The sequence below is a fragment of the Pteropus alecto genome, unplaced genomic scaffold (genome assembly GCF_000325575.1).
Source record: "Pteropus alecto unplaced genomic scaffold, ASM32557v1 scaffold52, whole genome shotgun sequence".
In the NCBI taxonomy this organism is placed as follows: domain Eukaryota; kingdom Metazoa; phylum Chordata; class Mammalia; order Chiroptera; family Pteropodidae; genus Pteropus; species Pteropus alecto.
The window spans coordinates 3505197-3532141 of record NW_006433941.1 but is presented as its reverse complement, the minus strand read 5'-3'; the positions used below and the strand labels follow the sequence as shown (position 1 = coordinate 3532141).

Below are 26945 nucleotides of genomic sequence, written 5' to 3'. Positions count from 1 at the left end.
CTTCCGAGCTAATTAGCATCACTCCCAATTTTACTACCCATAATTGGTGGCCATTAGCTGTACAAGTCTTGTTTTTTCCATCACTATTTATGGTATCCTGGGAGGTGACCATGGGCCAGACCTGGTACTGGCCTATTGAGCAGCACTGAGCAAGTCCCGTTTCCTCTGTAAATACAAACTAGACAATCTAGAAATTTTCTCCTATTCTATACTTTCGAGGTCTGTTAAGAAATATTTGGAGGATTTGGCCTGTTTCATTACCTGTTTTAACTCAGGCTAATATGATAGCAAAGAGGAGCCTTAAAAGAATTATTTTTACTTACTTTTAGCAAACCAGTCCCTGTGATTAGAATGGTTTTTTCTCTTGTAAAATAGTTATCATTTTTGGTTCCCAGCTTTTCATCTGCTGCCATCTGTGACCTGGTAATTGCATTAGGCATCTTTCTGCCAGCCTTCTCTCTCAGAGGCATGTTGATTAAAACAGGACTTGACTTGAGGGCAGCGCTGGCTCTGTGGTTGCGCGACCTGTATAGTTGCACAAGACCCTTGAGAAAGGCCTAAGCTCAGTGCTCTGCTGATGCAGTCTTGAAATTTATAACAGTTTTTGAACAAGGGACTTATTTGGCTTTAGTCTCTTTGAATTATATAATCAGTCCTGCCTGGAGAAGCCTTTCTAGAAAATACCATGTCTCTATTTGCATTTTTATTACTTAATCCAGAAACTACATCTATATATCTATATTATCTATTTGTACAAGAGAATAAAATGAGAATTGTGTTTGAGAAAACAGTGTGATGACCAGTCAAATTTCTCTTCTTCAGGAATAGATGATTATGTTATTGTTCACACAGATCTTCTAAAAGGAAGGGCTGAGGACCTGAAACCAGACCCTTATCTCCGTAAGAGTCCCTCGCTTGAGTCACTGAGCAGACCCCCTTCGCTTGGCTTCGGGAACACTAGACTGCTGAGCGCTTCCACTGGGGGCCTGAAACCACAAAGCAAACTCAGGTATCAATTTTTAAACAGTGAGAAATCAGAAAATCACTGAGCCAATAACCTTGTATTTTTTCTTCTGGTTTTTTTTTTTGTCCCATACTGTCAGTTTACTTCTACAAATATTTCCTGAATAAAAATGATTAAGACACAGTAGCTGCCTTCAGCAAGAGAGGAGGGCACTGGACAGTAGTACTGTGCAAAGTGAAATAAAGGGGTGTAGAAAAAAGAAGTATAAGCAGAGTACTTGGGTGGTTGTTGTTTGGATCAAGGAGTCTGGATAGACGAAGCAGCATTTCTGCCAGTGGCCCAGATAGTATCATCACAAGGAGCTCTGGCACAATGATCAGGAAACTAGAGGTGGTTTCATTTGATTGAATGAGACTGTAGGCTTCATGGGGCAGGAACCCTGGCATATATACAGTAGGCTGTCCAATCACTATTGGCTGGGAAGTGGATAGATGGTTACGATATCACAGTTGGGAAGGCAAGTTAGAGCCATATTGCAAATGGTCTTCATTGCCAAGGTAAGAGGTCTGTACTCATTTTGGTAAAGCAGTGGGGAACCATTAAGTTTGTGGAATTTTGCTTTTGATTTTGAATAGCGATAGTGGTACAGTATAAAGAGTGGCGTATAAGGAGGATTGGAGGGGCATTTCAAAATTAGTGTTTAGAGAGTACTTCAACAGTGATGTGATGGTTGGAGTGGGCGATGGAGAGGACAGAGACTGCCAGGAGTAGTCTCTAAGGGCCTGTCTTTGCTCTCACACCTCTCCCACCTCCTCCCTTCTCAGTGCTGTGGTCACCCAGGCCATAGCAAACCTCTTTCAACTACTTCCCCACCCTTGCTCGCTTTCCTGCTTCTTCATATTGAGTCACACTGAGTGAATCTTGTGCAGACCCTGTCAGAAACCTCCCATGATTCTGTTATCTGCACTTTGGTCCATACTTTTTAGCCAAATCTTCTAGATTTTCCACAACTTAGCCCCATCTCAGCTCCCCTGTCAGAATGTCTCAGCCCTTCACTCCATCAAAGCCTGTTTTATTCTCTGCCTTTGCAACATATTGCAAGCATTTCTGATCGCTTACAAGGTTTTGACCTGAACTGTCTTTCTTTCATCCTTTCACACTCTTAAATACCACTTCTTCAAGGTCAAACCTTCTGTGAGATTTTTGCTAACTACCCTGCTAGCATCAACACCCCTTTTCTTTGCCTTTGGTGTTTTTATACTCATTTGGGTATTTAATTCACTGTTGCATAGCATGCATGCCTTTGCCCCCATTTAGGCTGTAATTTAGTGGATAATAAATACTTCATCTTACATTTTGGTGGCATTCTCAACCCCTTGCGTTGTGCTACACACATAGCATTTCACTTAGTAAATACTTATGAATAAGGATTTGGCTACTCTAGGAATAATGGCTTTTTAACAGACATTATAACTACCATTATGAGTATTAGAAGAGGATTTTGTAAAAGTCTGAATAAGTCCAGTTCTTGTCATACCTTTGCATATAGACTGTATTTGAAACCAAATAGATGAAGTCATATCATTCAGAGGTTTAATTTAAAGCCTCAGATATTACATATCCGTCTTGTTTATGTGCAAAAGATTTAAATAATCAAAACAGGTGTTAAGGACCAGAATTTGTGCTATTCCATAATCGTTCTTTTCTTTATGCCAGAAATGCATACAAAAGACTGTGTGTATATTAATATGCTATTTATATTGTACCCTTAATCATGAAAGCTTAAATTAGTGAAATTAATTTATTTGTGTTTACATTCATGTCATTGAGTCAAACCAATGACTGAATAGAAATTACTCACTTTAGAAGTTCTCTTTTTTTTTTGCGATTCTATCTAGTTAGCTCTGTTTTTTAAAGAAAGCTGTCTGGTAGATGTTTTAGTCATAGATTTATGCAGAAACTTTTTTAAACCTTCATTTCAGTATTCTATTTTTGTTGAGCCTAGATATTTTGCTCTATGACATGAAATGAGACCAGGCACAGTAAACCCTGGCAAAGTGAACAGTGACTCTGACCACAGAAACTCATGAACTTGAGTTTACAAATATGCCAAATACAAGGAAAAGCAGTCATCAGATTATACAAGAAAAGTTTTAAGTATAAAGTTTTTCTTAAAATCTCTCAACCTTGATTCAGATAGCCAAGGTCTGGAATCTTTCCATTACCCCTTTTTAAGTCATTTAAAATATTTTTATTTAGTATTGGATGCATACAAAATAATAATAAAATGTTTGTAAGATGTAAAGAATATCAACACAATGGAGATCCACCTGGATACCCCATCTTCCAGTTTAAGAAGAAAATTATTAGTACCTTTGAAATTATTACCTTTGAAATTTCGTATCAGCCTCTTCTATTTACATCACCTCTCTGCCCCTCCATTGCCCGCCTCTATGGTCACTGCCATTCTGAATTTTATATATGTCTTTCTTTGTATTTCTTTACAGTTTCACCATATATTTTATTTCCTCGAACAATATGTTATTTAGCATATTTAAAATTTTGTATACATGGAAACATTGTGGGTTTTTTAATTAAAAATGTTTCCTGCTATTCAAGTTATTGCATGCATCTGTAATTCATTAGTTTTTATTATTATACAGTATTCCATTGTGTGAACATATCATAGTTTATCTATTTTCCTGATGTACCTTTGTTTTTTTCCAATTTTTGCTATTATAAAAAGTGCTGCTCATGCAAGACGGGGCAGAGTCCCCCAAGTGGAAGCGGGGGCAGCGGGGAGCTCAAGCCCTGCACCCAGAGAGAAGGTTCTTGGCTGAGCGCAAGAAAGAATGCAAATGCATGCCAGAGATAGAGTCAAAAAGAAAGTTTGTAGAGAAGGGGTGATACTCCATAGACAGAGTGTGGTCTCCTCTTAGAGGTAGAGCGTGAGAGAGCCTGAGAGAGACTCAGAGGGATGGAGACAGTAGAGGGACAGAGTAAAAGATAATGAAGGAGACAGAAAAAGACACTGAGAGGGACCCTGAGTGTTCAGGAAATTCAGTTTATATACCATTGCTAGTTTCTGTGAATTACAGTTTAAAGACTTTGTTCACCCATTTTCCATTGATGGTATGGACATACAGTGTGGAAGGATGAGAGTATGTAGGAGTAAAGGTAAGAATATGTAGTGCAAAAGGCCTGCTGGCAATTCTCAGCCTTTGATCCCTAGGTTCTCCATGGTTTCAGCTGTAGGGAATGAGTGATTTTATTTTGTGTCGGGCATGACTTAAAGACTGTTTTTCTTTCACAGTACTGGTAAATGGTTTGTTAGTAATCCCAGCAGAAATCTTCCTTTGTTCTTCAGGTTTCCTTGTGGTCTGGCATAGAGCTGACCAGCATATTGCAGTCTCTGAATTTAGCCTGATTTAACATTTTAGTTCTCTTGCCTCTTCCCTACATTACTGCTGTGAACGTTCTTGTATGTGTGCCCTGATGATGTATACGTCTCAGAGTAAATCCTGTTACTCTTCAGTTGTTGCCTGCTACAGTTGATACTCCAGAGACGCACCGCCCTCTGTTCTCCTTGCTCTATGCCTGCACTCCTGCACAAGGTACAGGGAAATAGAGTGCTGTTCGAAATGCAATAGGAGTATAATTCTTATTTCATGACATTCATCACAGAATAAACTGTATGATCTTAAATCCTTTTTAGTATTTGGATAATTTTAGGTAGCATAAAAATTAACATAGATGTTTACAGAAAATTGAGGATGGGGCACTTAAACTCTTGCTCTTGGAATGCCATGGTATTAAGTAAAATCACTTTCTTTGGCTAAATGGGAGCTCAGAATTGAGTTAATGTACCACAAACTAAGGAGTATGAGTATCACCTTTGGAATGTGCAAAGCCCCTCTTTTGAGTAATTTTCACCTTTCATCTCCATTCCCGTCACCTCCTTTAAAGCAGCCAATCTGATGTTTTAAAAATGCCCTTCGAATCTACCTTTCATATGATATATGGATATGGGTGTAGCCTTTAAAACATGCAGAGTATTTTTTATTGGTGTCTTTAATTAAAATGATACTGTACTTAAATAAATAAAAGGCTAGAGGGATAGAGCAGAATGTGGATTTTTAAAAAAAAAAAAAAAACCTCTTCCTCAGACCTCTGACATCCAAGAAACACAATTTAATTTTTCTTTTATACCACGAGACATAATAAAAAATATTTTGTTAATGTGACTGAGTTAGTTGTTTTTCTTTAGTTTCACTTAGAATAACCTAGACTTTTGCTTTTCTAATCTAGTTAATTATTTCTCATATATTTGAGGGTTCTAAAAATGAGCGCCTTCTCTTTACTATGTGCTCTTCTTTCTAACCAGTGTGGAAAGAAGAGATCCTCTGGCCGCCTTGGCCCGGGAATATGGCGGCTCCAAGCGCAATGCTCTACTGAAATGGTGCCAGAAGAAGACAGAAGGTTATGCGGTAAGGGGCAGTGTCAGCCATGTCTAGCCAGGTCTGGGCAGTAGGCATCCAGTGCCAGTACGAGTTGTGTGTGTGCATGTGCTCAGATGGGCAGGTGTGCATGTAATTGTCATCTTTCTTTTTTTCCTGGGCAGGGCTGCCAGGCAGAGTTTGCTATTTGTGCGCTGCACGTAGGTACCCAGACAAAAAGGCAAGTGGGACCAAAAGTCAGTCTGCAGTCTATCCAACAAACATTATACATAAATGTGGACCTACATCTCCTCTGAGAAGGGATACTTTTTTTTGGTTTTTTGGTTTTTTTGCTCAGAGAAGATAAAAGTTCCCTAAGCAGTGCTAACAGTCTGCTTCAGCCTAGAGAGACAGCTTTTACTGAATCATCTTCCCAAAGAAGGTGCCTTTTTAAAATTCACATAAAGGTCCCGCGTAACTGAGCCTTCAGAGTTTCTGTATTACTTTTAGAGTTGTTGGCATTTAGTTTAGGAGTCTAAGTTTACCAGAACAGTGTTTATTTTTTGTGAAAATTAGACAAGAAAAGTAATACCCGATATAAGTTTAAGCTTTTTCATTATCAAATATCATATATAAAGATAGAAGTACATCTACTAGTTTCATGAATTATGAAGTGAAAATCCATGCAATCACTACTCATGTCCAGAAATAGAGCACTGCCAGTTCCCCCAAACCCTTTTTTCTTTTTAAATCGCTATTTATTTTTAATTAAATTTATCGGAGTGACATTAGTTAATAAAGTGATATAGCTTTCAAGTGTACAATTTAATAATACATCATCTGTATATTACTTGTGTGTGCATCACTCAAAGTCAAATCTCCTTCTGTCAACGTATGTTTGACCCCTCCCCCCTTTCCTTCCGGTGACCACTAAACTGTTTCCCCTGTGGGTTTTCGTTTGTTTGTCTTATCCGTTTGTTGCTGTGACTTTTTAATCTTAACCCCTCACTACTCCCAACAATAGCTGTTATTCTCAATTTTCCTCATAGTTTTCTACAAAAGTAGTATAGTAGTAGTAATTGTATAGTTTTCTACAAATATGCTGTTAGTTTTGCCTGCCTTCGAACTTTATAAAATGCAGTGAAAAACTAATATTCGTATCTGGCTTTTTTCACACAATGCTAAGATTTATCCGTATAGCTTGTTGCATAGCCAGATAGCTTTTGCATATAGCTTTAGTTTTATCCATGTCCATGTTGCACATAGCTATAGTTCATTTTCTTCACCATTTAATAACCTATTATATGATCATACTATTATTTATTTATCCATTTTACCGTTGATGGACAAGTGGGTTATTTCCATGCTAGGGCTATTATAAATAGTGTTTGTATGTTCTTATATATGTCTTTTAGAACATAAATGTGCCCATTCCTTCTGGATCTATAACTGATGGAATTACTGAGCTGTAGGGTATGCATATATTCAAGTAGATAGTGCCAAACAGATTTCTGAAGCAGTTGTACAGTTTACCTCCCAATAGCACTGTATGGGAAATTTGTTGTTCTGCATTCTCACAAATATGTAGTGTTGTCAGTTTTTTACTCCTGGTCCTTGGATGAGCGTATAGTGGTCTCTCATTGTGATTATGATTTGCATCTCTCTGTTGGCTAATGAGCTTGAGCTTGGGTATTCCCTTTGGAGATGTGCCTGCTCAGGTCTTTTGTCCATTTTAAAAATCAAATTGCCTTTCTTTTCCTTACTGCTTTCAGGAGTTTGTTATATATTCTGGATGCAAGTCCTTTGTCAAATAGATGTATTATTACAAATATCATCCCCTAGGGTAGCTTAAATTTCTGCTTTTTTGTTGAACAAAATTCTTAATTAAGTCTAATTTTTCGATCTTTTCTCTAATGGTTAGTGATTTTTGTATCACGTTTAAGAAAGTTTTTCTATTCTCTAAGGTCATGAAAATATTTTTCTATGTTTTCTTCTAGAAGTTGGATTCTTTTACCTTTCCCATTAAGTAGACACCTTCTTTAAAATTGCCAACTGCTACTCCACTCTTCTCATTCAGGCTCAGCTTTCCCATCCCTTTACCCCATTTTGCTAAAAATTCTGATGATGCTGGCACCACAGCACTTTTTTTCCAACCTCAAGCTTTTAGGGAGACAGAGAGAGAGAGAGAGGGAGAGGAGGAGGAATGGAAGGAGAAAGAGAAGAAAAGAAAGGGAGAGAGGTAGAGGGGGAGGGAGGGAAGGAGAGGAGAGGAAAAAAAAGAAAAGAAAGAAAGATGACACAGGCCTCAGCCAAGATCCAGCCCGGAGGGTCAAAAAGCTGCAGAGCTGGGATTCTCTTTGTAGCAGCAGCAAAATCATACTCTCTCTACTCAAGAAGAAACATGTCTTGTATCTTTGATATTACCTTCTTTTCATTTTCTGTTAAAAAAAGGAAAGAAAGAAAATGAGTCATTAATGACCAATAATAGAGGCTCCCAACCTACAAACTTGCTTCTCACTCATTGCTGTTTCTTTTAGCTATTCCATCCACTCTGTGCTTCAGTCCCATTCTAAGGCTTGAAACCATCCCATAAAGGAAGGCCATCTCAGTAGCAACATCCCTCAGCATGCCCCCCATGCTGTTGTGGAAATGGAAAGAATAAGAAGTTAGGGAGAAGAAGCTGAGTACAGGAGGTCTTAGTGTAAGGGAAGTAGGAATGGTAGCAGAATTGAAGATGAAAAGGAGCAGTCCTCTAGGAATGAAGTGACCACTGATGGTGACTGCACTGTCATTACCCCACCTTACAGAAATGGATTGAGAGAAGTGCTAGAATGGATATGAAAAGGCATTTAAAATTTCCAAAAGAAATTAACCCTTTAACATATAATGTTGTTATAATTATATTACAAGGAGGAATTATACAATAAGATATTTCTAGTCTAACAGCGAGAATATTTCCAGTGATATTTTTTTGGTTTTTGAACATCTTAAACTAGTTCTCAAAGTGTTTTACATTTGTTGAAACCCAAAACTCATTTTGCCTGAAGAATACTTTTCATTCATTGTTAAATCTCTGTAAATTTAGAGAGAAATATAAATCGTATGTATGTAATTTATGTACTCTTCATAAAATATTCTCTGTCTAGACCTTTTTGTCTAAGATGCCCCATAAGTCTTGTTCTCTCAGACTTAAGAAGCCAAAAAGAAAATTGTAGAAAGTTCAGATGGTTCACAGTCTTTTTGAAAACCAGTAGCCACATGTAGTTCTACTTAAAATAACTTTGTTTTTACTCTACCAATATAAAGCGTGATAGATTATGTTAAAACTCCACATATTAATTTAATGAATTTTTATTGAGGAGCCTATTCAGTGCCAGATAATATTTCAGGTGCTAGGAAATTAGCAGTAAATGAAATGGGCAAAATCTCTGCTCTCATGGAATTTACATTCTCATGGGGAGTGTCAATTAAAATAAAAAAGTAAAATATTGTACAATATTAGAAGGTGGTATACACAGTAGAGAAAAATAAAGCAGAGAAGGAGGATTGGGTATGTTGGGTAGAGATACAATTTTAATACAAAGGTTGAGGAGGTGACATTTGAGCAATGAATGGTTCACCTCGCCTGAAGGAGGTGAGGACATTTGTGTTTTCATCAAGGTTTATCTCACACCAAGCATTAGGCTTGGAAGGTCAGAATGAGGAGGTCATCACTTTAGCAACTATGTCAGTTGGAATTTAAGTAACTCAAGGTGGCCACTCCAGTTTAGCAGCACTCAGGTAGAATAGCCAGCCAGACCCACATACTGAGCCCGGGTTCGGCTTTCTGGTGTCTTGTGGTAGCTCCAGGATTGAGGCCGAGTGAAAGAACATGAGCGTACACTCACTGTGGAGTGAGGCTGCACTGAGATGAAATGGTGCTCATCGAAGAGGAGACCCTTCCAGACATTCCGCTCAATTTAGACTTCCTTGGATCTTTTTTTGAAAAAGACAGATTTCCAGGAAAGCCCTGCAAATTTAACACTCAGTCCTGAGCTTGGTGCTTGTTATGCCTGTTAGCTACATCCCAAACCGGGGTAGACCTGTCCCATGGAGCCCCTGCATCTCCCTTTCTTGTCTGCTTTTAGTTCCAATTTAGGGTTAGGACAGAAATTTCCACCTCTAAGGCAAATACCAGTTAGGGTTCTGAAGGGGCAGAAAACCAAGATGATGGCTATGATGGGCAGAATCCTAAGAGACCCCAGGTGACCCTCGCCCTTGTAAAACCTCCTCTATGCATATGGCAAAGGGAAGTTACCTGGGCAGACCAAACACAATAACCCATTAAAAGCTGAGTGTTTTCTCTGCAGCATAAAAAGAACTCAGTGCACTGTTGGTGGGAGCACATGAGAAGGAGCTGACAGAGGTTCCTGGCTGATAGGAAACCTCAACCTTCTGGCCCTAAAGCCTTAGTACTTGGGTCCTACCAACACCCAGGAGATGCCACGGGATGGCACTCTGCAGGTTTGAAGCCGACAATGACAAGTGTGGTGCTGCAGGGTCCTCCTTGTCATTTCTCTCCCTGTCCTGATGCCCTTGGGCCTCAGCTAGGCTAAGGATGGTCAGTTTGCCTGGCCCACTGCCTTCCCTTAGCTGAGGGACATTGACTTGTAACACACTGACAAATGGGTGGAATTAGCTTTAAATCTCTGCAAAGTCCTGGTACCTCCCAAGAAACATGACTAGGTAGGGCTACCTCACACTTCTGGCACTTGGCTGCGTTCCTAGGGCCTACTGTCCCTGGACTATGTGGCCTCACTGGTGATTTATTTGGTCAAGGGCATAGGTAAGGATTGAATATATCTCACCTGCCTCTCCAAAGCTAGAATCCATAACTTTTAGCAAGTTTTACCAGGCTGTGTTTTAAAGTTTTATAGGCCGCAGATTTAAAGTGCCAAAATTAGAACATTAGAGCAGTATCGTAGTAGAAAGAAAGAAATATGTAAAATGATACCTAAGTTGGCTATAAGAAACATAATTTGAAAATAGTTTGGATGGAAATGGCCAAGGATTTTTTTATTGCTTTCATCTTAAGTCACTATCTTAGTTTTCTTTTGCTGTGTAACAAATTACCACATATTCAGTGACTTAAAACAGTACCTACTGATGAGCTCACAATTCTTACAGGTCAGAGAGTCCAGCGCGGTATGACTGGGTTCTCAGGGTACTGTAGGCTGAAATGAAGGTGTCAGCTGAACAACATTCTCACCTGGAGGCTCTGGGGAAGAATTCATTTCCAAGCCTCGAAGTTTACTCAGGGTGTTGGCAGAACTCACCCTTTTAAATTTCCCCTATGACCTTGACCAAATCACCAGTGAGGCCACGTAGTCCAGGGACAGCAGGCCCTAGGAACGCAGCCAAATGCCACCTGCAGAGGTGTGGAGTAGCCACACCTAGTCATGCTTCTTGGAAGGTACCAGGACTTTGCAGAGATTTAGAGCTAATTCCGCCCATTTGTCAGTGTGTTACAAGCCAATGTTCCTCAGCTAAGGGAAGGCAGTGGGCCAGGCAAACTGACCATCCTTAGCCTAGCTGAGGCCCGAGGGCATCAGGACAGGGAGAGAAACAAGGACTCTGCTGTTGTCTTCAAACCTGCAGAGCGCCGTCCCGTGGCATCTCCTGGGTGTTGGTAGGACCAAAGCACTAAAGTTTTAGTGCTAGAAGGTTTCAGTTGGTCCACAGACACCATGGAGAAAGAGGTTCCATAGCTGGGTTTGGATTTACAGTGTCCCTGCCCCTCCCCCATCTTATCCATGGGGGATATGTTCAGAGACCCCCAGTGGATGTCTGAAACTGCAGATAGGGCAGTTTTTCCTATACATACATACCTATGGTTAAGTTGTTTATAAATTAGGCACAGAAGATTAATAGCAATGACTAATAATAAAGTAGGACAATTATAATATACTCTAATAAAAGTTATATGAATGTGGTCTCTCAAAATATCTTATTACACTGTACTCAACCTTCTTGTGATGATGTAAGATAATATGCCTTATTAAGTCAAGAACTTTTACCTTTTCACTCAAAGGAAACATTTTATGGCTTCTCTTTGGTATTTCCAAATGGCCAGCATCACTGCTCTTGCACTTTGGGTCCATTATTAAGTAAAATAAGGGTTACTTGAACTAAGCACTGCCGATACTGAGGCAGTAGATCTGACAACCAAGATGGCTACTGAGTGACTAACGGACTGGTCGTGTATACAGTGTGGCTGCACTGGACAAAGGGGTGACTCACATCCCAGGCAGGATGGAGAGGGGGGGGCCTGAGATATCATCATGCTACTCAGAACGGCACACAATTTAAAACTTATGGATTGTGTATTTTTAGAATTTTCTATTTAATATTTTTGAACCATAATTGACCATGGGTAACTGAAACCATGGAAAGCAAAACCGCAGATAAGGCAGAGCTGCTGTATAGAGGCACTGCTTATTTCAAATGTTCTACAAGGCTAGACTTAACGGTTCTGAAGCTTTCTGACAAACAAGAAGCCCTACACCACATACATACATGTATATAAATATATATAGAGAGAGAGAGAGCGCGCGCACACGAGCAAGCGAGCAGTGGATTATTTATCTCAAGGTTCTTGAGTTCATTTACTGCTTAAGTGTACATTTATTTCCTTATAGCATTCTACATATTAGTAAATAAATGCTATTTCCTGCAAAAAAAAAAAAAAACCTGTTTTACAAGCTTTGTTGCCATGGTATACTTCATAGTTAAAGTCTTTGTTACAGAAAGCTTAAAAAAAAATTGTAGTGAATAATTGAATAGCCCAGGGAGCTCTTTGCTCCTTTTCAGGAAACTGTAAACAGAATAACTTGTGATTTATGATGAGTAACAGAAGCTCCATGGGTTTAAACTCAAATAAGACCTCTGCCCTTCCTGACTAGTGTTTTTCTTCACAGAGTTTCTGTAGTCACTTGTATAAAAATATCCTTTGACTATCTCTTTCTTATCTTTCCCTTACTAAGATAATTTAGTGAAGATAATTTAGTAAGAAAATGTAATTATCAACAAGACTCTTTCTTTCCAAATCAGTCCGTCGCATAGCATTGTGGTTCACATTTTATCTCTTAATTTTAACCAACGCTGAATCAGAGTTTGAAGAGTTTATCATTTTATTTTCCAAGCACTGGGGCCAGAGGACTAGTGGGAACCTGGTGGAGGCTGTAGAGACAGTGGTAGTTAAGAACTGGAAGTTACTATTGCCTTAGGAGTAGGGCTGCATCAGGCTGAGGCCAGCGGCGTCAGGAGGGGGCTCCCAACAGTTTTGATCTAGGTTTTGGAAGAACCAAACTAGTTTTAGTTCAAGACTGGGGTACAGTCACCAAACTAATTTTATTCATGCGTGCATACATACACTTAACAAATATCAACTGAACAGCTGCTGGATACTATGCTCAGCAACCAGGTCTAGACCTCCAGGAAGCAGGTGGGTTAAGGGTAGTGGAATAGACAACAAAAAAGAAAAGAGAAAGGCAGGGCAATAGGACCAAGGGCCTTGTGGAGAATTTAGCAAGACAGTGCATTGGTGCCTGGGGGCACTGTAGATGGGGAAGGCCTGTCTGCAGTGATGTGTACACTTGGACCAGAATGACAGGAAGAGCCAGGCCAGTGGAAATAGGGTGGAAGGAGCATCAGGCAGCAGGAACAATTGAGACAGAAAGGAGCTTGATATGTTGGAGGGACAGAACGCAGGCCTGTGTGGCTGGAGACAGTTGTAGGCAAGGTACACAGTGCATTGGAGAAAAGATTAGAGAGTTGAACATTTGGAAAATGGATTTATTTCAAGTGAAAATGAGACTCAAGCCTTCTGGGTGGGAGTTCAAGCACAAAAAGAGTGATGGTAACTTGGCTTTTGCTGTGTCCCAGTGGGAGAGTATTTACACCTGCAGTTGTGCACACCTGCACACCTGCATTCCATTGTGTTCCTCGTTTGTCTCCAAGGGACTTAAAATGATAATTCTGCCTTCCAGAGTTCTGAGTATGTTCTTTGTATCACAGGCTCTGACAGCTGTCTGTGGCTGTCGATCCTTGAGCTCATTGTAGTGAATTCCATGTAAATTAAAGCGTTCTTTTAATCACCAACAGATAATTATAAATAGCCAAAAATATTAAAATTGTTTTTCAGACTAAGCATTAAAATTGTTCAGTCTCACTTATAATCAAAGAAATACAAATGAAAAAATGAGATGCCATTTCTTTACTTACCGTATTGTAAGATTTTTTTTCACATGATGAAATAGTCGGAATGAGAATCTGCTCCACCATTGGTGGGAGTGTACATGAATACTGCCTTTTGGGAGGGAAGTTTAGCAATGTATGTCAGGAATCTCAAAAATGAGTGTGCCCTTTAACACAGGAATTATTTCAAGAAAATAATCATGAATGCCTATGAAAATATAATTTCAAGCAAGTTTATTGTAGTTTTATTTATTTAAAATTATTTTAAAAGAACTGGAAATGATAGAAATTTCTAACAATAGGGGAATCAAGCTTAAAACTCACGCTTTGTGCAAAAAAAAAGTGTGCATACTATGTTAAGTCAAAAGTTAGTTTTTAAAACAGTCTGTATAGTATGATCCAGTTCTCTAAAAGAAATTTATACAAATGCTGTATAAATGCTAACAGTGGTTATCTCTGGATGAGTACTTTAAATTTGTTCATGCTTTCCTGTGTATTTTTCATTGTCTACAATGAACATATAAATCTTTAACAGAAAAAAATTTTAATAGCATCTTTTTAAAGGAAAGAAGCCACATGCAAAAGACCACATATTATATGATTCCCTTTATATGAAATGTTCAGAGTAGGCAAATTCATAGAGTCACAAAGTAGATTAGTGGTTGCCCGGGGTAAGGGAGGGAGTTTAAGGCATGACTGTGTACAGGGTCTTTTTTGGGAATGATAAAATGTTCTGGAATTAGGTAGTGGTGTTGGTTGTATAACTTTGTGAATGTACTAAAAGCTACTGAGTTGTACATTTTTAAAGGGTAAACTTTATGATATGTGAATTATATCTCATCAAAGCTGTTTCTTTTTTAAAGGTAGTTAGTTAGAAGAACTTACATAGGTGGATCAGGGAAATGAATAAGGGGTAGATAGGGTGGAAACTGCTATTTGAGTATAAGTCATATCAAACTATAACTTTAACCTACCCATGTATTACTTTGTATAATAAAAAATAATCAAAATAAAATAAAGTAAAAGAGAAAGATGCAAGGTATTGTACTCTAACTTTTATTCGGGAGGTGGAATTCACAGATAACCACTATATTATTATGATATAGAGCCCAAATATATTCTTTGTATCAAATATTACATTATAACATATAATTGGGGGCAAAAGTCTGAGGGAAAAGGCCATAAAGATGTATTACAGCCAATAATTAAACCACATCCTTTCTGAGCAAAATTGTAAAGTGGAAGAACAGAGAACCTAAGGAGTTAAAATATAGAGTTGTTACCATTGAGGCAATCTAAAATCTGGCGTTGTCCCGGTGACACTGAGCGGTCCTCAGTTCTTTTCACCAATACAGAAAAGAATTACAGATCAGCAAATTTGGAAAAAGTAAGATTAGGTTTCAAGAGAGAAATGGGCTACACCAAAGGCGGCTGCAGAGCCATAGAATTCCGGAAGTAAACCTTATATTGTGGCCGTGATGGGTGGGGCTAGATGATTGGCATGAGAGGTCATTTTGATAGATATTCCACTGTTATATAACCCTTTGCCTACTGCTCATGCAGTTACCCAGAATTCACTCTGTTATAATTAGCTTCACGAACTTCCAGGCATATGCATGATATTATAATGATGGCATAATGATGCTAAGGTTACGGAAAGGTTAGGGTAGTACTAACTGCTTGGGCACTTGTGGCAGGACCAAACCAGCAGCTATTTTATGGCTTTTCACTCCTTTGTGTCTCAATGTAGGGGTGATTTATAACCGTAAAATGGGTGTTCAAGGGAGGTTCTAAGGGAGGTCTTTGGATGGGGCCTTCATTCCCCAGTCACTCATGTCTACCTAAGTATATAACAGAATGGACCTTGGAAGCCTGCCCAGTTAGGCTCCATTCACATGTCTGCTATGGCACTTCAAACTCATGTGACAATTAAGTCAATTTTTTAAAACTACATCTTTTCAATTAAAATATAAACATAAAAGGCTGATAAAACATTTTCCAGAAAATAGGCAATTTTCCAAGTGGTGGGCCTAAAATGTTCTTATCCTGAATACTAAAACTCAGAATTTTTTCATTTGGTCCTGGCCCCATCTTACTTTTTAAAGACAGTAAAATGAACATTTTATATCAAAGCTTTTGCCATTTGAAATAGTAATAATGTAGGTCTGATCCTGTTATACTAGATTTAAATCTCAGATTAGGGTTTAGCCAACCATGGTTCAGGGAGCAAATCCAGCCCACCACAAGTTTTTATAAATAAAGTTTTGTTGGAACACAGTTGGAACCCAATGATTTACATATTGCCTATAGCTGCTTTTATACTACAATTGCAGAGTTGAGTAGTTGCTACAGAGACCTTTTGGCTACATTACCTATAAAACCAAAATTATTTACCATCTGTCCCTTTACAGAAGTTGGCCAACCCCTCCCTTAGATTAAGATGTACACAAGTATCTCCTGTTATTCAGATTTACTTCTTGCATCTCAGATAGTAAGAAACAAGTGTTCAGATAGCGAGTCACACACTTGAAAATTTATCTGAATCTGTCCACTTTCCTAATTTGTATTGCAAGAGTTCAGCTAGTAGGAGATAGCTGTGCTCTTACAAAAGCATGAATAAGATATCTTTGAACCATTTTTAACCTATTAGCTAAGAGGTACATATTCTTCTCCTTTAGAGAATAAAACAGTGTTTGTATTATTCAAAACAAATCTTATTTTGCATCTGGAAAGAACACCCACATTGCCAGCAGTTCTGTTGTTCTGACTCTGAGTTCCCACAGACAAGTGCTAACACATACTTGTCCAATAGCAAGCAGCCTAGGCGATATCAGGCCATTTGGGGCTCTAGTTGTTGTTTTCTCTTTTGAAAGAGGTCTCCCGAGGACTACATGCACAATTCAAAGAATGTAAAATGCTTTGATTTATTGTCATTAAAGTGTTTCTTTTCCTGACTTCATTATAAAGATAGATTCTCAATAGAAAATGAATGTCATCATTGGCATCTACTCTGTTGAGGCCTTTTGCCGCCCAGCGTCTTGGTTTCTGCAGCTATATGTGAAACACAGCGATTTGTGTAGACATTTTAAATGGCACCAGGTATCATCTTGCATTCTGAGGCAAGTAAAATTTATCTGGAAAATGAAGATGAAAGGCTTTATGTTCCAAGTTGTGGCAGGCATGCAGTCACCTCCTGGCCATCCATATTTCTGGTTAGTTTTATCTCATGAGCCAGCGTGCTTAGGAGCCCCCTTTCTCACTCTCTGTACGTGCACGTAAGAAACTGAGTAATAAAAAACGATTTTCTGAACAAAAATATTGAATTAAAGGTATAGAAATACCAATGAGATTGTTTACACAACAGGTAGGGTGAGACTTCTCCCACCTTCATCTACTTTACGTGGGGACAAAGAAGCAACCTTGACTGCCCTGCTCACTGCTGACTGGTCCAAGGAAAGGCACCCAATCTGAGCTGGGCCAATCAGCCTCTTCTCAGGGATTTTCTTGGAAAGGTTACTCTGGAATGCAGAACTTGGATGCTGTGGCAGCCACATTTTTGCCACTGTGCAGAAAAGAGTGCTTGTAACAGGCCTGAGATGGCTATCCTGACAAAGGTTGTTTGCAAGATTGGCCCTTGACTGATGTCTGGTAACTTGGATTTCAGGAGAGTTCCCACCATTCCCAGAATCGATAAGAGAAGCTCTTTGTGCCTCGACAGGTGGTACATATACTATGGTTTATGCTGAACATCTGCTTTCCTTCTGGGAGTCTGGAGTTTTGGTACATGCTCGGTACATATCACTAATTCAATCCCAAACCCTTACAAAATATCTCCATACATCATACATGTGAGGGATTCAACCAGTCTCACCTTGAGGAACTCTCTCCTGGAGCTTCTGACCTCCTCCAGCATGGCTTACCCTCTGTGTTGGTGTGCAGCTGTCAAACTGAGATCTCCCTTTACTCTTATATCTTTGCCTCTCTTTCTTTTTGATCTTCTGTGTTCCATGTCCTGTTCTTTTCTTGTTTTGGTTCTTCCAGTATCTTCTTGAGAAGGAGCTCAAGGAAGGTAAAATATTATGACTTTGCACCTTTATTTTACTCTGACACTTGATGGTTTAGTTGGATATAAAATTTTAGCTCTTAAGATATTTTCCTTCATACTTTTGTAGACATTGCCCCATTGCCTTTTAGTTTCTAGTGTTACAGTGAGAACAAAATATTTCTGGTACTTTGTATGTAATGTTTTTCACCTCCAGAAGCCTATAGGAGCTGCTGGTTGTTTCAGCATTCTAAAAATCAGGGTGATGTACCTTGGTATGTATCTTTTTTTCTTTCTATCATGCTGGGCACTCACTGCCTTTTCAGTAAGGTAACTCACGACTTAATTTTCTTAAATTATTCCTTTGGTAATTTCTTCTCTGTTTTCTTTCTCTGGAACTCCTCCTAGCTTGGTCCTCTAATTATATCTCTTTTCAGCTTTTCCTATCTCTTTGTTTTGCAGTTTTATTTTCTGAGACACTTCCTTGGCTTAATCTTCTAAATTCTATTAAATGTTTTATTTCTGCTATCATATTTTTTATGTCATTTAAATTTTTTTAAATCTTTAGTTGTGATAAAATACCCACAACAGAATTTACCATCTTAACCATTTTCAAGTGTACAGTTCACTAGTTTTAAGTATATTTGCATTGTTGTGCAACGACCTCTAGAATTTTTCCATCTTGTAAAACTGACACTCTACCCAATAAGCAACAACTGCCCCTGTCAACCACCATTCTACTTCCTGTTTCTATGAATTCGACTACTTTAGAGTCCTCATATAAGCAGAATCATAAAATGTCCTTTTGTAATTGGCTTTTTTCACTCAGCATACTGTCCTTGCAGTTTATCCATGTCATAGCACACGTAAGAATTTCCTCCCTTTCTGAGGCTGAATAATATAATATTCTATTGCATATATCTGCTTTCATATTTTTAAGTTCTAGTTCTTTTTTGGACCCTGAATTTTTTATAGCATTCTGTTCTTTTTTCACAGATGTAATATCATCATTTAATCTTGCTGAGGATAATAGATTTTTTTATCTCCAAATCTTCTCCCTGCCTAGATTCTTTCCTACAAGTTCTTCTGTTCCCTTGGTATCTATATGCTAGAGGCTTTATTCAGTGGTCCTTGAATGTCTGCTGACATGTAAATGTGGAGCTCTACGAAACTGACTGGCAGCTCCTAGCATGTGTGTGAGGTTTGTGACTCTGGTCTTCACTGTAGAGTATGGTGCTTGTGTCATGTCCTTGACAGAGTCTTGAGGTCAGTGTCTTCAGGTCTCTCCTCTTGGGCTGGTCAGATTCTCCAGAGAAGGACCTTCCAGTCTTCTGCTGTAGGCATCGGCCTGACAGCCAGGGTTTGTGGGAGCAAATCAGAGAAAGGGACTGGGGATGGGAGGGTCTGTCAACTACCATGGCACCCAGTAACTTCCTCTGATTCCTCTGTTTTAAGGAAATTGTTCATACCTTACCTTGAAATGTGATTTTTGTATTGTTTTCTGACAAATGCTCTAGTAACTAAAAGAAGCTTGATTCTGTTTTGAGTTTACTGAGAATTTGTTTTTAAATCCAGAAATAGATAAGAATTGTGCTTAATACCCTCCTCTCCAGAGACGCCATTTTACTCTCCAGGCTTCAGGTGGGAGAGAAGAGAGGGCATCTGCAGCTCTAACTGCTTTATAAACAGATTTCTAACCCAGTCTTCCTATTTTAAGCTTCGTAGTCACCTCCTGACATACCTCCTGCCACCAGTTTCCTGATCTTTTAGGAGATTTTGCAATGAAATCAGATTGAGTCTCTGCTCTTTTCTACTGCTGGCTTGAGATTTAGTTTTCATAGATATGCTTTGTTAGTTATTTCTGGTCCATCTACTTTTCAGCTGCCAGAATGTTTTCCCTCTTTTCCCCATCAATTAATGCCTTTGGGAAAAATGAAATCTCTGTGCAGTTTTGGGGGGGGGCTTCAAGAGGAAATGAAAATAAGTGCATCTGTTCAATCTGCCATCTTTACCTAGAAGTCCCAGAGCTTGTTACACCTTAAAAATATCAATATTCATCTGTTATGAGGTTCCAGATATTCTTTTTTGAATATTTAAATTTTTTCTTCTTGTGAATTTTGTGCTAGATAGTATTGTTTCTTACTAGATAATATTGTAACCTTTTTTCCTGAATGGATGGCTATTTGTTTTGGCATCATTTATCTAACAGTGTTTGTTTAACCACTTGATAGATCCAGACGTAAATGGGAATTTATTAGATATCTGGACTTTCTAGTCTCTTCCACAGATCTGTTAGTCTGGTCCTCTACCATAGACCGCCACCAGTAAGTAGGTGCTTACCAATGTGCTGTACCATAAGAGAAACCCCATAAATATTAGCTGCTATCCTTATCAATATTTCTGTTATAATTTCTGCATCTCAACATTTTTCATCATTTAATTATATTTGTTAATTTTCTAGAGTTTTCGAGCTAGACTATAGCAAATAATAACTTCTTTCCTTTTTTCCAATATTTATACCTCTTGTACCTTTTTTTAAATTGTATTCATGGAAGTCCAGAAAATGTTGAATGCTATCAATGGTAGATATTCCTGTCTTGTTTTTTATTTATAGTAATATCTAACCTTTAAATGTGATTTTTTATATTGCTTCCTGATACTCTGTCAATTAAAGAAAGCTTCTGTTTTGAATTTACTGAGAATTTTTTTAAATCCAGAAATAGGTAAGAATTGTATCAAATTCCTTTTTGGCATTTGATGAGCAATTCATAAGGTGTTTTCTCTTTTAGTCCATTTATGTAATTAATATATATGTATTACATTATATGTTAAGTTCCTAGCAGGGAAAACATTCTTATGTTGCTGGGAGCAAAAATTCCAATTTGGTCATGTTATATGCTATATAGCAGGGTATTTATTCCTGGGGTGGGAGGCGGGGGGGAATCTCTGCTTGTAGTTATTTTTTAATACAAAGTATATTATTTTTTATATTCTATTAGAAATAAAGGGACATTTGGCTTGTTGTTGCTTGGTTTAGGTATAAATTAAGTTTTGTGTTAATAAGACGTGATTTTTGTTATGATGTTTGTAAGCATGAAAACACTCTCAAATGTACATGGCAAAAAATGCAGTAAGTATTTTACCTCCTTCTCCAGTAGGGTTGGTGACAGAATTATTTCTTTGCCAAAAGGAACATACTATACTCAGGACAGATCCATATAAGACTCTGACACCACATCTGATCAATGAAAACCAGAAGTTTTCTGAAATTTTATTGGGTAGAAGTTGAGAAACCTCTCATTTAGAAACTTCAGTTTTCCCTGTTCTCTAGAAGTGAAGACTTAAATTTTCCTTCGGACTGGATGCTCTTTTCTATTGATTAAAGTCCTTGCAAGGACCTTATAGTTACACAATATAAAGCAGGTCTCTCACCTTGTTCTCAAGGGGACCAGAATGAGTGGCCCAGAGCTACCATCGGTGGTTCATGAGCCCCACTGTAGGCACCAGATGGTGTCCTTCAATATGTGGCCAATTGATCCATTGAATTCTGAGGTGAATTGAAGTCTCTTCCTTTGATTATGGTTTTTGTCAAAATATTTGATTTCTAAGAGTTATCGCTTTAGATATTTTGAAACTAGATTTAAGGATTTGTAGCTCTTTTTCTTGGTAGGTTTTATCTTTTATTTTAGTTAAACCCTTTGATCTAAAGGTCTACATGTTATGATACTGGTATTACTGTTTCCATTTCTGTTCAGCTTTTATTTGTGTGATATGTCTTTGTACTTTCTTTGTTTTCAGTCTTTCCTAGTTCTCCTTTAGGTGTATTTCTTATAAATTGTTCAGCTTTATATGTAATTCTTAAAGTTCTTCTAGTAGAGAAATGTAGCCCATTTCTTGTAGTTTATTAGTATGTATTTAGTCTTATTCCAGATATTTTATGTTTTTAGTGTACTTTTCTAATTGGTTTTCTTTTTCCTGATTTCCAGTCACCTGACAGCATGCCCGGTAAGGCATGTGGGTTGAAAAGGTGGGAAAAGCTCAACCCTTCTTGCCTGAGTTTTTTTTTGAATCTGAGTCTCATAATGGGGTAATTAATCATCATGTGATGTTTAACACTAAAGTCAGTGCTTATCAAATTTGAGTAAAACAGCCCTTTTCCATCAAAATCAAAAATTTTAAATGTAGAGATTAAAAAAAAAAAAAAGCCAGTTGAATTAATGAGAAATGGTTCAGCAAGCCCCACTTGGGTCAGAAGTCAGAGATGGGGTCAGAGCGAAGGCCTGGCTGCCCTTGGCAAGTATGCTTTCTGGGGCCAGTCACAGGGAGGGCTCCGTGCATGGGCTGAGCAGACAGGTCACTTACCAGGGGAGCAGTCCAAAGCCAGCATTGTGCCTGGGAGGAGGAGGGCCTCCAAAGACCCGGGGAAAAATCTGGAGTGTCGTGAGCTGGAGAAGATGGAATCAGACAGCAACCTGGAAGGGTTAGGATGGTGAGAAAGCTGAGGCAGGAGAGAAGGAACAGATGTGAGCAGGCCAGGAGTCAGTGCTACACAAATTGCGGTGTCACATTCCCGTCATACATGGTGCTGAGCAGGGCTGTGATGCTACTACAAGACTACAAGAGTGGACAGAGAGCCTCGTAGCACTGGGGTTCCATGGACAAAACAACAGAACACTGCCAGGCAGAACTACTAAACAGCGATTTAAAGGAATGCTTTGACCCTTTACATTCATATTGGGCAAGATTACTTAGCAGTTTGCTATATAGGGCAGCATATTCTTGAAAGTACTATTAATTACACAGGGAGAATTTATTGTTGTCAAATGAAATTCACTTAACTATTTTACTGGTTTGTGGTAAGATGGAATGTGATATGTCCCATTTGCTCTGTTGTTCTTGTGGTCCTTGGTCTCTCTCTCTTTTTTTTAACAGTAAGGCATATATATATTTACATTGCATGTTCACCTCCCATAGTTGGATTTCTTTCTGTCGCCACATATTTGACCCCTTTTATCCTATCTTCCTCCCTCCTCCCTCCTCCCCCACTGCCTTCTGGTAACCACTAGTCTATTGTCCATGTCCATGAGTCTCTGTTTGTTTGTAGCTTTTAGGTTTATATCGCACATATAAGTGATATCATGTGGTTTTCAACTTTTTCTGTCTGACTTATCTCTCTTAGCATGATTATCTCGAGCTTTTTTTTTATTGTGGTAAAATATACATGATATGAAATTTACCATTTTAACCGTTTTTTAGTATACAGTTCAGTGGCATTAAGTACATTCACATTGTTATGCTGCTATCACCACCATCCACCTCCAGAACTTTTTATCTTCCCCAAATGAAACTCTGTACCCATTCAACACTAACTCCCTGTTCCCTTCCCCCAACCTGTGGCAACCTCCGTTCTACTCTGTCTCTGTGAATTTACCAGTCCCAGGTACCTTATATAAGTAGAATCATACAGTAGTATATCCTTCTGAGACAGGATAATTTCACTTAGCATAATATCTTCAAGGTTTATCTGTGCTGTAGCATGTGTCATCCATTTTGCTTTTGTATCCATCCATCTTGTGACCAGTTGCTCCCACCAAGGCTTTAAAACCCTTAATGGCTCTGTAGACTGAATTCGACTCATATTTGTAGGCTATGTGGGAGGATCATCCTTTCTAATGTAGATATTTAACTGCTTTGTTTTTCTTCCCCTTTCTCAGAGGTATGGAATATAGACCACCTCCCACCCCCAATCACTACCACCTACTAGAAAGACTAGGAGAGTAAATCCTCCATGTCCTTAGGAAAAGGAAAGTGTGTTTTGGTAACCAAGGATTTGGGCTCCAGAGTTCTATAAAAGCCATAAAAGTCTGTGTTGAAGAACTAGAGATAAGAGGGCAACAGATAGGGAAACGGTTGGAGTAGAGGCTGGACATGGGTTGGAAGAGGAGGGACCTGCATGCCCTGAAGGACTGGCTGCTGCTCAGAAGCCTAGCTGCTAGGCACATCTGGGAAGATCAGAAACCCAAGCATGGGGCTAAGCTTGGCAGCCCCGAAGGCTGACACATTTCCTGCCTGCTGTAACCTGCCAAATTCCTACAAAATGCAGAAGAAAGTCAGGGGGCAAAATCAGGCAGGCTTTTAGAGAGAGCACTAGACTCCACTAAAAGGCTTGACATGAGTTAGCAGAGTCTTCTGAGTCTAAAGCAGGGCCCCCCATCCCTCAGGCCGCAGACCAGTACTGGTAGGAACAGGGCTACACAGCAGGAGGTGAGTGGCAGGCGAGGAAGTGAAGCTTTATGTATATTTGCAGCCACTCCCCAGCGCTAGCATCACCGCCTCAGCTCCACCTCAGATCATTAGGCATTAGATTCTCATAGGAGCACTGGTCTCTGATGCCAAAAAAGTTGGGAACCACTGCTCTAAAGTATCGTTTAAAGGAATCATTTGCATCCAGACATTGCCAATGCACACATTTTTCTTATGTATGTAAATGTGAGATGTCCTGCCAGCTTCAGAAAGAACAAGATTTTTAAAATAAAACTTTCAAAAACAAAACGTTTCTCCTCCTGTGGGCTGAGGTTGATTTAAAATGCCTTTGTCCTCTCTCCACCCTATGAATCACTGGTCCGGGGTCATGGCCTTTGTAGATCAAATATGCTAGCAACTGGTACTGCAGCATGACACTATCTAACACCAAAAGCCATCGTTTAGAAAGACAAGGCCTTGATGTTTGCCACCGTTCCCTCTCTGTCCCCCAGGACAGCATGTAAGTCTGTTTAGACAATTACAGTCCCAAGTGGATATGCGAATATTTTTTCCATTCTCTTATTCATGAAATGTTCACCTGGGGAAAAGAAGTAGTTTAGCCACAAGAAAGCTTGTAATTTCAGAGGCCGAATTCAGTCTTTCTATAGGGGAGGTCGGGGATGGGAGGTGAAGATTGGGTTGAAGACTATCTAGTATAAATGAAACTTAGTCTTGGAACTAAATTCTTTAGAACAAATTGTTTAGTTATTACGTATTGTTTTCTTAGTAAGCACATCCAAAAATATAGAAGTGCTGTTTCCCTTAAAAAAAAGTTTTCTCTTACTAAAAATATTCTATTTGGAGTGCTAGAGCATCATGGTGTAGAAAAAACCATGCTTTTCTCTGAAACTTTGTATATTCTCTTATGAATGCAAAGGGAAGTAAGTAGTCATTCATGTTGTGTAAGGGAGAGTATAAGGTGGAAGAACCTCTTTGAGGGCAGTATAGTAGAATCCAGCATCATTTATCCACATGTGTACAGAGTAATTACAAAAGACTGTAAACAACCTAAGCTGACTATTGTATCCATCCGTGTAAGGGACCAATACATAGCCACTAGAAAAGAACAAAGTAGCTAATGTAAACTAAAGGAGTATTTATTGAATATTTGCTATATGACAGATGTTGCTGTAAATGCCTTACATGTTATTTGTGTGTGTAATCTGCATTACAATCCTGTGAGGTATCTATTCCATATCCATTTTAAGGATGAGGAAACTAAGGCATAAAGAGCTTAAGTAATTGCTCACAGTTGTACAACTAGTAAGCGGCCAGCCAAGATTTACCTTTTGCTGTCTGGCTTTAGAATTCAATCTTTTGGTCTCTATACTGTAACTATTTCTTTCTATGTTGTGAAAGGACCTATCTCTGTAGATCTTATAAGTGAGAAAAAGCAGGGTACAGAATATGCTACCATTTGCATAAAAAGAAGGGAAATGTACATAAATATACATGTTTGTATAAGTGCAGAGCAGTGCAGTCTACTCAGACTTTTCTGTGATTATGGGAGTGTCTAGACCTGCACTACTCAGTAAGGTCGCCTCTGGCCACATTTGCTCTTTGAACACTTAAAAGGTGACTAATGTGACTGACAAACTGAACTTTAAATTTTATTTAATTTAAACTAATTTAAAAAGCCACACACGCTAGTGACTATTGTATTGGACAATGCAGGATAGAATATATGTGGAAGAACGCAAAAGGAGCTGGTAAGAGATCATTTCATCTTGTGGTTTTCAAACTCTACTGTAGAAAAAGCTCTCAGAAACTTTAGTTGGTAGAACAGTTTCCATAGCTAATTATTTCAAAACCACTAATACAGTTTAACCACTTCGTTTGAAAGATGAAGAAACTAAAAGCCAGAAAAGTTGAGTCATCTGTCTAATGCTACTTTGGTGACAGGAAGGTCTTAGACTAAGAGCTGGTCACAATTGGGGTTTGTTTTTCCCTCCTTAGAGCAATTTACATTTCTGTTTGCCAAGGCTTTATTCAGTCAGATTTTCAGCTCAAAAAAAGACAGCAAAAACAGACCTTTGTCTCCAGTGTTTCCAGAATGCTGGGGAATCCTGTCCGCGGTTTGCTCACCCTCCCCAGCCTAGACTGCATCACAGCTCCACATTCCAGACTCAGCTTGCCTTGCCCTGCTTGCTCCGCTACATGTAGTGAACCATCCAGGCCAGGGGCCAGGCTTCATTATGTTTGTCTATCTCAGCACCTTGCACGTAGAGGGGTTTGATGAACGTTTTACTGGCTATAATTATAGATGAAGAGCCATGGGTTGGGCTCTACTTCCAGCCTGGAGAGTTGACCCATTAGTGCAGATGGTTCATCAGAAGTTTTAACATTTACTTGGGTGACTGGAGGATATAGAGAAGCTCTCAGCTAGGAGAAGGATTGGGTTTAGGGGTGCTAATAGATTACTGACCCCGGAAAGTGGGTGTTGGGGTCATTCTAGATGAGTGGAACCAGCAGAGCTGCAAATAACCATGACCTTTTTAAAGAAAAAGTAAACCAAGAAGACTAGTGAAATTAATGAAAGAAAAGTAATCAACATAACAGAAAGGCAGTAGAAGAAAGGAGGGGAAGAAAATTGCAGAAGAGTGTTTCTCAGCATAATCAGAGCCTGAGGGTAGAACATGGCAGAGAATCTTTTGGGAGCCAAGCTGAGGGTTAGAGAGAAAGCCTGCTCCACGGGAAGCTGTAGGAGACCCGAAGTTCCCATGCTGAGCCAGGGCATTTCATCTTCTTTTGACAGTGCTGGCTGTGCAAGGCCAGTCCGGCTAGTGAGCAGCTGGGCGGGGGTGGGAGGAGGGGCGCTGGCATGAATGTGGACCCAGCTAGGTGGTTCAGGCAGCAGGGCACTTGCAGTGAAAATAGACCAAGTATCGTCCTGCTAAAACCAGAGGCCCTCAGGGAGGAAATGTCTGGGTGGAGTCTCTCTAGTATTAAATGAGAAAGGAGGAAA

At 39.1% G+C, this 26945-nt stretch overlaps 1 protein-coding gene across 1 annotated transcript in view; it reads left to right on the top strand.

Moving 5' to 3' along the window:
• SPECC1 (sperm antigen with calponin homology and coiled-coil domains 1) overlaps positions 1–26945 on the top strand; it is a 160450-nt gene that overhangs the window by 105168 nt on the left and 28337 nt on the right. The window contains exons 10-11 of the mRNA XM_025044345.1: positions 853–1009; positions 5349–5451. Coding sequence (XP_024900113.1) covers positions 853–1009; positions 5349–5451 — 260 coding nt within the window. The remainder of the gene's footprint in view (positions 1–852; positions 1010–5348; positions 5452–26945) is intronic.